This window comes from Aquila chrysaetos, chromosome Z (assembly GCF_900496995.4).
Source record: "Aquila chrysaetos chrysaetos chromosome Z, bAquChr1.4, whole genome shotgun sequence".
NCBI classification, from domain to species: domain Eukaryota; kingdom Metazoa; phylum Chordata; class Aves; order Accipitriformes; family Accipitridae; genus Aquila; species Aquila chrysaetos.
The window spans coordinates 86,479,570-86,492,370 of NC_044030.1; the positions used below are offsets into that span (position 1 = coordinate 86,479,570).

General features: G+C 36.4%; 1 protein-coding gene across 4 annotated transcripts in view; it reads right to left on the bottom strand.

The window, feature by feature from the left end:
• MBD2 (methyl-CpG binding domain protein 2) overlaps nt 1–12,801 on the bottom strand; it is a 42,157-nt gene that overhangs the window by 15,837 nt on the left and 13,519 nt on the right. For all 4 annotated transcript variants that reach the window (XR_005931525.1, XM_030003709.1, XM_041120654.1 and 1 more), the window contains exon 3: nt 6,445–6,582. Coding sequence is in view for 3 of the 4 variants with exons in the window: in XM_030003709.1 (XP_029859569.1) it covers nt 6,445–6,582 (138 nt within the window). In the remaining variant the exon portion in view is untranslated. The remainder of the gene's footprint in view (nt 1–6,444; nt 6,583–12,801) is intronic.

Genomic DNA, 12,801 nt, shown 5'->3' on the forward strand with positions numbered 1-12,801 from the left:
TATGCATTATGCCAAAAGTGACCTCTTACGCAATAATCTCCTGCCGAGCAAGAAATGTATCCCTTATCACTCAAACTGACTACCCTAAGGGCAACCCCGTTTTCTTCCTGTGACAGAGGAGACAACATAGGAATGCAATGCCCAAGGTCCCCAGGGCGGAGCAGAATTTTCACTTCCTTGTTGTTCTGAAACTCCATAATGGCAGAGCTGTACTAAGCTGTGCTTCTGAAATTCTGTTTGGAGAATTATAAAATACTGCTTCCTCCATAATTGTTTCTTGTCCAAGAAAAGCTATTTGTGACTAATGGTAAACTATAATCTAACCCATAATCTCTGTAAAAACACAATCTCCTAAGCAACTATTATTTCTCATTCAGACAACAAAGATATGATAGATTAGCCTCCCTATTGCAAGAGCCACCAAATACAAACATATTCTGAGCTGCTCCTTTTCCTTAGATAAATAAGTCTATTTACAGTTGCTCAAGCAATGGAAGCCTACAGCAGATTTTTGCTGGAAAGGAATCCATTCCAATTCTATTTTTTTTAAAAGAAAACCACGTAGGTTCTTAACATTCAAACATTCTTGGAGGGTGACTGATATATACCTATATCGATCAATCAAGAACCTCAAATTTCATCTGCTATTTACGATTTACAGAGTATTGAAAATACTGTAGATGTCAACAGAATGATGTACTTGACTGGAAACACAGAAAAAAGGACGTTGATTCTGGTGTTGGTGAGTTCAGAGATTTGTTTATTGAGGTGGTTTCTTCCATTTAGACAGCTACAGCATCTGCTCTTAACTTGCAGCAGTAGTCAGAAAAAGCTACCATCTAATTCAGAAGTATGATGGACACAGCAAGTTTTACAGCACAGCCACAACTCCAGGTAGCTATCTTGGCATCTTCCCAGCTCTCTGGAACCACATTTATTTCCACACTGCTTGCAGATGCATTATAAGCTGGTATGTGAGCTGATTAAAAGTTAGTCACGTCTACACAAAATACAGTCAACCTATCTATACTGTACTGCAGACACAGACAGCCTGCAATTTTGTTATGTTTTAAAAGGTGTTTTAAAGGCTAAGACAGACCAGAATGCCAGTTATCATTTGGGAAACTGCTCAAGTGATTGACATTGCAGGCAGTTAAATGAGGAAATATGATTAAAAAGAGGTCTTTTCAAAGTCTCCATGGAAGAATTTAAAAGGAATGAGAATTTATCCAGAAAACTGGAAAACTCCTTTCCTCTTTTATATCCAGTTGCTGAGTTGCTCAGTTCTGCTGCATCCATAATTGCCAATCAAAATTTCAGTGTTCCTTTAGTTGCCTGGGAGAGGGAGATGAAACTTAACAATCTCACTGGGTTCCTTCCATCCCTCTTTTTGATAATTCTAATAGATATTAACCAAGAAGCTTAAGTTTTCCAACTCTATCTAATTTTAGATTCCAATCCCTTAAGTTGATTCACAGGAAATAAGATCACATCTATTTGAGAAAATACGAAGTGCTAAGAGCTAAATACCTCTTTCTTGTTAAGAACTCTTCACAAGAAGACATACATAAAATGACATCCTGCAATTTTTCTCATAAATTAGGCTTTTTAGACTGCATATATATATATCTTATGCCAAAAAATTACTACGGTCAGGTTTAATTTGTCATATATAATCCTATTCAATAATCCATTACAATACAATCCACTGCAAATATATATGACAGTAAGTATAAAAGAGACTCTCAAATCAATTTTGAAGAGTACTTCTGGCCTACAGATAGATGATAAGTAAATACATCAGGTCTATCCTAGGGTGTTTTTAAAAAGAAAATACCCTCAGATTTATCCTAAAGTGGTTTTTGAAGGTGGTTGTCTGCCATAGAACTAGAGGAATCAGATCACATAATACTAACTGACTACCTGATTTTCTCAAAATGAGCTCTGAAGAGAAGGATGGCCTTCTTTTAAACATTTGAGGTATGTTCGTGGAATGTTTTTAGCCAAATGTATCAGGAAGATACTGAGGTCAATGCTTTGCAAATTCAGTGTTATGATTACCACTTACATAAACATCAGTTTTACGGGTATGGTTTCAAATATCCCTACCACCACAATCAACAGCATACAAGAGAATTAACTAGTGATCAGTGGGTCCTCAGGAGTCAAAGCTCTCTCAAAGCAATGCCTCAGGCACCATACATTTGGGGGACAGGGGTAAATGAGTGAGTTTTGTATTTACCCTGAAAAAGGTCAATAAGCGCGGAACAGTGTGAACCAAGGAGCTCTAACACATGAAGAATAGGATAAGTGCTCTACTCAGGACACAGGCCTGGACCTTTTGGAGGCACCAAGTGAGTGGAGGTACAAAGGGCAGTGATCCATAAGAAGGAAGTTTATCTGCAGCACCATTCCATTTGATCCCGTTATGTACAGAACACTTGACAGGCAAGTAACTCAAGTTTAAGTGATTACATGAAAGATCTACTGCCTATAATAGTTTAAGATAGTTACAGGACTTCCTCTGCTTCACATTCAGTTTTCTCATTGAGGAATACTCAAATCCAGATGCACAAGTGGAGCATTAATGTGCCCTGATGTACTGCTATGTCTAGTGGCCTTTTTGCTAAATAGGAAGGAGGGAGAAAATTATGTGACTTTAAGACAGTACTCAATATCACCTAAGAGGAAGATGACAGATATAGTTGCATGATTTTTTGATTCATCATTAATTCCATTTTCAATTTCAGCAATGCTAATCTGACTTTTTAAAATCCAAACCATTACCCTTAAAATCATCAAGAAAGTATCATATCTTATCAAAACTTTCTAAGTCTAACAGTGGAGAGGAGGCTAAAACAAGGGGGTTTGTTGGTTGTTTTTTTTTTTTTCTTTCCTTGCAGGGCCCACTAGCAATCTTTCAGGATTCCTTTTCTTACATTTGTTTATCAGCGGACTCTGCGAGGGGAAAAAAACCCAAAGTCACAGAAATAGTAAGAAAACCTATCTCAAGTAAGCTTATGGAGAGTCAAAATATTTTGAGCAGGTTGATACTTCAAAAAGAGACATTAAAGCGCTTTGAAGAAAACTGCAATTGAGGCTATTAGATTTGCTATTTAGGAACTTACAGATACACCTATCATTTGAATAGATATGAAGAATCGAGAAATCTCCATGGATTGATTGGTACTGGTATTTTAACAAAAGCCACATCGAGGAAGGAGACTGATAGTTAAGAGGAGAGGTCTAGTGAGTACCAGAAGACCCTTCAGAGCATGCATGCATACACACACAGCTCAACTTCTGACACTACTACTTCCAGGATTCTCCAGAACATTTCCATTTTTTCTTGGGTAAAGTTCTCCACTCTGATGCTCAGTAATCTATAAAAAAATGGCTTTGAAAGCTTTAAGATGCTGTCTTGCAGAGCTGTTCCTTGACAAAGGCTGACAACCTCATGACACTTCTTGTGTGCAATGAACTAGCATGCTGAATACGTGGAACCAGCAGTTGCTCTAATTTACAGTTTTACCTATACGAAGATCGTAGGCAAGCTGTTATTAGTTTATCTTTCCAAGAACTACCACAGGGTTTACTGCTTAAAGAAGAGCTGCTGCCAAATATCCTCCCTGCCAACACCAATAAGCATGTCTGCTCACTCTCAGGTCATGAAAAAACCTACCGACTGCCAGAGGAACTACAGTACTCATTTATTTTTACCTCTACATAAGAAGGCAGGCCAAAGAGAATTTTCAGGGAATTCTGGTTAGACTGTCTTTTGAGAAGGGAGATACAATAGATCTAAGCAGATAAAGCTTTCAGAGATGGCTATCTAGAACTACAGAAGCAAGAATCCCTTAAGGGATTTGGGCCAACGATTGAAGAAACAGGGAGGAACGACACTGGAAGTGGTAACTGAGTAAGCTTTATATACAAATAGGCAATATAGTTAGTGTTTCAGCATTCACTTGAATATCCAACACTGATATATTTACAGTCTATGTACAGGAAAGCTTGCACACCTGAGTAGGAGAGAAGGAGAAGACAGTGACACATGTAGGGATTATTTATGTAAGGAAAATATAGGCTTTATCTGGAGGGGAAGAGAATTCAAATACATTTGCAAGGCTGCATTTGTCCAAGAATTGTATCTCAAGTGACAGGTGCTCCACATGGTGCAGGCTTTATTAAGAAAAAGGTTTTCCAGCAACTTCAGTCCTCACCCTGGCTTCTCTACTTTATCTCAACAGATCACATCAAGAAAAGAATCATTGCTTTTTGAAAACCAAGCAGAGATCCTATCTATTAATAGCTATGCTCCAGCTAGTGAGTAAAACATCGGAATGAACTGCATGCTATGTTCAAACAAGATGTGCACATGTGTGCATCTATGTATGCATACATGAAGGGTGTACACATGACCAATGACTGGAGTTCCTCCATACTTTTGGTTACTAACACCAAAGAAATACTGATAATTGTATGATGGAAATCTGTGTGTAAAGAAACCAGATCACTGGAAATTGTTTATGAAAGCTGTCAATTTGCTTAAGATTCTTCAGTAACTGACAATGTAATGTAATGTACTACCTACATTAAATTGCTTTGTACCAGATTTTTAAATGAAAATTTCACTGAAAACTCAAATTTTATGTAAAAACAACTGAAACAATCTATTCTCTCCTTTCCCCAAGTCTCCCACCTATGTCAATCATCACTACTCAGAACAATGACAAACCAGAAAACAGCTCAAGGCAGCATTCTAGCTTGGAGAAAAGCAAGAGTAAGACATACCAAGACTGGCTTTGCTAAAGATTAACTATTCTGCATTCAATGCGAACAGAGCTAGCATTTCTTCCAAATGAAGTATGGCAATACAGAATAAGAATAGTGTTTAAGTGTCCTCTTCCAAAGATACACTGTTGCAAGCAAGGAGAAAGGCATATGATTGAAAAAGAATGCTGACACAGTGATCAGCAAATGATGATTTCATGAAAATCTTGCTATAGCTTAATCCATTAGAACCTATCTTAAGGAGGCAAAGATTTAACTTGGGTGGGTTTGAATATAGCCTATTCTGCAAATCTTTACTGCATAGCCATTCTCAAAAGACAAGGGATGCATTCCCAAAGATTTTAGTCACACTGTATTTGAAGAAAAGATTCTGGAAGAAAGAAAACAGGGAGGAAATAGGCAAGCATGAAAGGATTTGGAATCCATCAAGATATGAATCGCCAGACATCCATTTCTCTTGCCACAAAGGTGCCGTAACTTTCATATGCTTTGGTGATAATAACTGGTTAAGCAAACATGACCAAAAGGAAATTCCTGAGACACAAAGTGTAGTAGTTCAAAAGAAAAACCCAAAGAATCTGAAGAGAATCAACAGACACATGCAATTATGCACCTTTTAGATCTGAATGTGATACACTTACATGGCCCCTGTTGAACTTCATGGGACCAACAGTGAGGTTAGCTGAGGCCTTCAAATCTTGCTAAAAGACATCTCAACAAGATGATCCAATATGGCTCGATATTTCTTCTTTTTCTTTCTCACCTGAATTTAGAGGATGCAGAGTCTAAATTCCTTATGTTATTTCTTACAAGAACAGCATTCAAGATGTTTGAAAGTGCAATATTAGAGACAGCTTGAGTTTCAAAGGAAATGTTGTTAAAAGTTAGTGACATATGAGTGTACAAAAATTTGAACATGCCTCTGCATTTTCTTCTCATCCCTGCACTCCCAAGATAGAATAAGCTGTTTCAATTTGATGGTAGTAATGCTATGACTCAAAAAATACAACTCAGACTTAAAAACAATACCTCAATCCAATATACACTATGTTATCTAGCCAATCATTCATTCATTAACTAGATTCCCATTTCTTCTCAGCTCCCTCTTCCCCATAAAAAAAAAAACAAACAAAAAAGCACTGTGCAAACAGGCGATCTGTCATTGATATAAAGAAAAGCAGCTAGAGGAGAAGTTGTGTAAGATGAGTTTATGTTACTGTGGTTTGTATTTATAGTAGTAGTAGAGTGAAAAAGAGGGATTTAAAATACAATTTTTTATTGATTTTGCACAAAGTTCTTCTACATAAAAGAGAGATATTACTTCTTGATGAGAACCATGTATTTCATAGGAACTTCTATTAAGAAGCTGCACATGTGATGTCCAATTGCGACAGTATAGCATATATCTGAATTTCAAGAGGGATGTGGTAATCAAATATGAATGAAGTTCTGAATTATGAAATATTAATTTCCATATGAACTGACTGTTATTTCTGTATTTTTTAAAAAATTATATGTATTATACACATTTCTGTAAGTAACCTTCAAGATAGGAATTCTCATCTGAAATTGAAGCACAGCTGAAAACAAGCACATTTTCAGCTTGTTCAACTTTCTGAGCAGTAACAATGGAAATAGATTAATTCTTACCTGTCGTGGCTGCTCCGTCACTCGCTGTGGATCAGATCGTACTTTGTTACTAGGATGATTGGTAACTTTGGTGACTGGTTGTTTGAAAATTGATGCAGTTTGTCTGATTGGTAAAGTTGTATTTAAGTCTGGTTTTCCCCTGTTAAAAAAAGAAAAAAAAAGTGAATTAACAAAAATTATACACAAAAAGTACACAAATTAAGGTTGGATTCACCCTCTTCTACTGATGTGCAAAAGGAGGAGGCTTTTTTGGAGTAAAGATTTCCCTTAAATGCTGTACTTAACTAACCTTTGCAGTCATCCATTTTAAAGAAAAAAAAAGTAACAATTAACTGGTTTCACACATTTTCACCTGCTCGGGAAGAATCAAACTGCTTGAAAGTCCATCTTTTCTTTTGTTAAAATATGTATGTTAATTGTGCAAGTGACTTACGTTCTGAACAGAGACAGCTTCACGATCAGATGTCAAAATGAAATCTCCAAAGCTTCATAAAAATATGTTTGTAGCAAACAGTTTATAGAGTTCCAAGTCTTAAAGGACAGCAAATTCCTGCACAACTTTGGTCACAAATTTCCTAAGCAATTCCTACATCAAACAATCCTTAATTAAGTGCAGCAATTTATTCTGGAAAGAAACTAAAACTATGTCAACTTTAGCAAGTCTTTTGACAAAGCTAGTTTTTATCAGGTTTGTGAACTGATGATTCCCAGGCATCAGATATAACTTTACCAATAATATCTTGTCACACATCAAACCCTTAGGCCCTTGGAGTTACTACTGCCTGAACCCCTCTCCGTAGCATCAACCCCAGAAATATTTGGGGTCGGGGAATAGAATTCTCCCATAAGCCCCAAGAGTGATGAGGAAAGAAAAAGATAGATCATCACCTGCACACCGTTCCAGCCTTTCTAAATCTGTCTCTCTATCCGAAAGCAGACTGCCGGTTTGAAGTGCTGTGCCAACAGAACAGCACCTTGCAGCTTTTTGTTTGTAATCCCATTTCCTTCAAGTCCTGAACACATAATTTCAGACTTTTCTGCTTTTGCATTTTGTCTGGTATTTCCTTAACAACTGAAATAATTCCCTTTTTTTCCCCCAAGGATACCAGGGTGTGACTGAGAAGACACACCATTATATTGACACTGAAACTAAATATCCCATGGCACATATTTTCCCAAAGAACGTGTATTAAAAAAAAGTTCACTCTTTTGCAGAACAGTCCTAAGCACTTCAAAACATTTAATAGCCATATCTTGTTTCTGACAAAGAAAAATCGTTAAGCTTTTGCTTTTTAAAAGTTTACTGCTACTCATTCAAAAGGAAGAAAAATAAGTTATTATGTAGTATTTCACATTTCAGAAGTTTTGTAATTGGCTGTGAGATCATAGCTCAAAAGTTACACAATGAACATCAATATCAGACTCCATCCAAGGATGTTTTTCATTAGGCTTTACTTAGACTCCTAATTTTGTGAGAAAAAGCAACCTCTTGGGCTTAGTAGTGGGAATTAAATCTCAATCTTCAAATCCTCCATATTTAAATTGTACAATTTGGGCTACACAGCTTCACAAAAGAGACTATGTTAAGAACCAGAGAGCACATGCTTGTTTAAAAATTGTTCATCCCTAAACTGAACACTCTGGAATTCCAGATGATGAAAGTTAGAATACTGACTATAGATATTCTGTAATGATCTGTATGAAAATGAAATTAAAAATATGTCGAGAGGCTTAGGCTTATTAAGCAATAAGCATTCTCTTCACTGCATCTGCCTCAGATTAAATTCTGCTTTTAAAAGTACATATCCCTCTTTTAGAGCTTTGCTAGAGCAATCTGACAGGGTAGTTCCTCCACCATCAGAATGTCCTGTATTTTAGCGTACCTCTGTTATTGCAAGGTGGATGGCTGATGAGAAAGGGAGCGTGAAGCTGTTCTTCCTATATATGTACAGTGAATAATCTATAAGCTAGCAATAAAGAGACTATCATCTCCACACTCCATAGAAAGTAATTTTCATCATGAAGACCATTCTACAGGCAAGCCACTTAATCCCAAAATATATCCTTACACACTACAATGGTTATTATATTGGCTGCTCCTATCCAACTATTTGATTAATCTGTTGGGTGGTGGGAGAGGCAAGGGAGAAGCCTCTTTCTATAGCCTCTCCAGGATGACACAGTGCTATTAGATCCTTCCTGGTAGAAAAAAAAAAAGGAATTCCTCCACGTAATTCTAAGGAATGTAACCAGTAGGAAGGAGCAACAGAATAATGCTTCACATTTATCTAGGCATCTCAACATAACCCAAATGAAGGGATAGTTTTAAAATTTCAGGCCTCACTTTTTCATGCAGATGACAAAGAAGGTGATTTATCAAGAGTACTATGCATATTCTTAGCTATTCAACAGTATGACTTAATTCATAGACTCACTTATAAATTAGCATTGTAGCATTTCGGAAATCCTTGCTTAATACTGATTTGCTCATCCTCTCTTAAGAGCCAAAACAGTTTTTCAGACCAACAAAAGAAATATGCGAGAACATACAGGTGAATTCTGAAAGAGTTCTAGAAATCTGTTCCTTTCAATGGAAGCAATTCTGATCTCACATCTCTATTCCTACCACTCCTTTAAATATACCTTGTTATTTTATAGGTCCCCTTTCTTCATAATTTCCAGGTAGTGCAGTTAACTCATTAAAATATAATAAGGCTAAACCCACAAATTCCAATAGAAGTTTTCCTCAGAAATTCAGGCATCTATCGTTTCTGGTTTATAAACTTACAGCCAGAAACTAACCAGTCTCCATGTCTTGCAATATTACTGCTTTCAAAAGGGAAAAGCAGCATATCTTCAGGGATCTCCACCTTCAGCTCCATCCCTAATACACTGTTGATTCTTGTCTAACTGGGACCAGGGTTTCCACGGCCAGAGCAAATGGCAACAGACCACAAGTACTTCTGCCCGATTACACTTAATAATTTTAACCAACCAGAGAAATTACCATTCAATTAGCATGGAAGTTCTGAGATCTTTTTATACAAAGCAAAAGTGAGAATCTCAGCTTATAAATAAATCTAGACATCAGTTTTCTCCTCGTGTTTCACCCACGTAGTCCCAGTCCACTAGAAAAATACTTCCAGATACTTTGGTCATTGCTTTTAGCATGGGCTTTGCATGGTGGATACTGGTTATGGGCTCTATTTTTTTTTCCTCACTGATGATGACAATAGTAAGTCTAATGTTAGACTTTTTCATATATAATATATATTTTCATATATAATTAAAGCGTCTCTGATGAGCACAGAATCACCAACCAGAGCTAGACAGTAATCGCATTTACTTACATTTGCACAAAGTATTTTGAAAATGAACTTTCCTCACACCACATAACTTAAATCACACCAGAACTTTGATAGACCTCGCCTATCCTACAAGCTTTGCATTCCCTGATCTTGTGACATCAAGTTCAAAGTAGTATTTGATGCTTTGAAGTCCATGCCCCCTGGGCACTCTGTGCAGTAGCATCAGTATTAGTGGTAAAATATCTATTAAAACTGACAAAACCAATAATATTACAGAGCCATCTGCCATATGGGGGATAAATCTGGTTTAGCAAACATTTCTAGAACAAAGGTCTTTGTTTCAAGTTCATGAAAAATATTTACAGGTTCCTTTTGGCCAGTAATGTGACTTAAAGGGAAGTGAAAAAATAATTCCATTAAACTTAGAAAAATAAAAAGGAAGATTTCTTCAGGCAGCGTGAGAAATTAAGTAAATTCAGCTACAATAATGATATGGTCCCCAGAATTAAAGCAAAACCCGGATGAGTTATAAACTATGCAGGCAATACAGGTTCAAGGCCTAGATGTCCCACATACTTTTTATCAAGGCTACATACTAGAATGTGGTTATTAGGATAAACTGTTTAAACTAAGAACAGATCAATTCCTAAGTACTGTAATTGTAATCTTAGTACTCTCCTACTTTATTTGCTTTCTAATCATAGTCACATCTGGGCTTTCTGATCTCATCCTAAATAAACAGTCTCTCATTTGTGGCACTGAGTTTTGAACAACAGAAATAAACTCTTTAGTACAGAAACTTGCTAAGCTCACCCATCTCCAGCACCTGCAGATCTTCAGATGTACAGGGGAAAAGAATTGTCACACATTAACAGGAAGCAACTGATATTCAGAGAAACACTTTTTCACAACAAATCATAGGCCACCCACACATAAGATTTATTCAGGACAAAGGAAAAGCTTCCAGTACATCCTAATAGAAATAAGTAACAAAGATCCCTACAACCAACACCTCTCCTGAAGAAAAGAAAGATCTTTTGAGCTTTCCAGATAGAAGACACTATCTACATATTTCAAATGGTCAGACACAGATTACTTCATTTCAGATGGCGATCAAGCTCACAATATTCAGTTTTAGGCACACCTACAAACCTTCAGCCTTCAGAAACACAGACACTGTGGGCTTTTACATTGCTTGACTACTATCACAAAACAAAATCTCTTCCTACTCTGGGGATTATAGCAATGTATCAGCTAGCAGAAATATCAATGCTCCCTGCTCATTTTTACTCATTAGGAGTATTTTATGCTCTAACAACGGTTTCCAAAAGAATTTCAGTCCACTGTCTTTCCAAAGACATGTATTTCCAGAAGCATCAATGTGCCGCGGACATAAAAACGTTTTAAAAACTCAGCAATGTATTTCCAGGCCTTCCAAATCACTTACAGCCAGACACCAGTATTCTCTATTATGTTTTCTTTTCAAAATAAAGAATTGATAAGCTTATTTTTATAAGCACGGCAGTATGCTGTATCTACTGGATTCATATTCAATTGTATTCCTTATTTCATTGTCTCTTCAAAAGCACTTCAAATAAAGTAACTTAATCTGCAAGTGAAATGTAAAAATGGTTACACAGAAAACAATGGGAAGATTAGTATAGGTTGAAGCAAAACTCCTCCTGCAGCTCTACCATAAAGAAACCTATTAAATATATGCCTTTATTGCCAATACTGAAAGGTCAGTAAGAATGCACAATGCTAAGACTGGAGATAAGTATTTTGCTAGAAGAATATTTCCGTGTCATTTACACTGTTGTACATTAACATCACAAAATGGCGAGCATTCATTAGCATATATTATCCTCAGTTCCATTTTAAGCCAGGTGGCATTAGTATGTCAATCTTGACATTGAGTTTTAATCTGCTAATGATGAGAATCTCAAAAGTTAGAAGTATGGCAAGACAGCATTTCCATCCACCAGCTGCATAAATCTAACTGCCTAGACACAACTGAGAAAGAAGACTCGAGTGTATTTTGATATTCCTTCTTGAAACATAAGGGGAGCCAAAGAATTTAGAAACATTTGTGGTAAATTGTTTGTACAAAAACAAACAACCCATAAAATATGAGTAAGTTTATACACAAACTTGCCTATGCAAGTCTGTCTTTTATGGCCCCCCAGCAGCACAGCTGCAAGGCGGACTAGAAGACAACCACAACCAATCTCTTTCAGTGTCTGTGGAAGAAAACATAAACTTGAATAAGTTGAGATCTCATTTTTAACTATCACAGGAATACTGCAGAAATTCTTGAAAGCTCATGAGTTACAGATTCAGTCACTTAGAAATAATAAATGTTATTTACCTAAAAAAGGCATTTTTTAATAATCTTGTATTTAACAGAGCTACTGTGAGCAACATTCAAGTAATCTAACATCATACAAAATGAGCACACACTCATCCAGATTTTATATACCAAATTTTGTAATTTCTGCTCATGCTAAAAGCCTAACCAAAACCTTTCCTTGGACTACCCCCAAATGTTATATTATTTGAAAGCCTTGTGTCTGTGGGAAGAAAATACTAAATAAATTGAACATATGCTTTAAATAAAAAGAAATCAGCATGAAATGTGTGGTTCACGCATTACAAATGGCAGATGACACAAAACATCAGTGCACAAGACATAGCTATAACTTGTTAGGTATTTTCATACACTACTGTAAGTAATGAAATCCTGAAGAATAAAACACTTGAAAAAGAAAACATTGCAGATTGTTACAGAAATCCTTTCAAACTGTTGTATGAGGCTTCTAAAGTTTGTCCAGGAACATATTATCTGAGAGTCAGCTAAATTTACTTGTCATGTCCCTATGTGCTACATCAGTTATTTCACTTCTGTACACTTCAGCCTTTTATGTTTAATCTACTATACGTGTTTTCTTCAGTATTCAAAAGGATACACTGTTGTTCAAAAAGAAGTAGACAATAAGAGAACAATCAAATCAATTGAGGAAGGCCCAATCTTTAACAGAAAAACACCTGG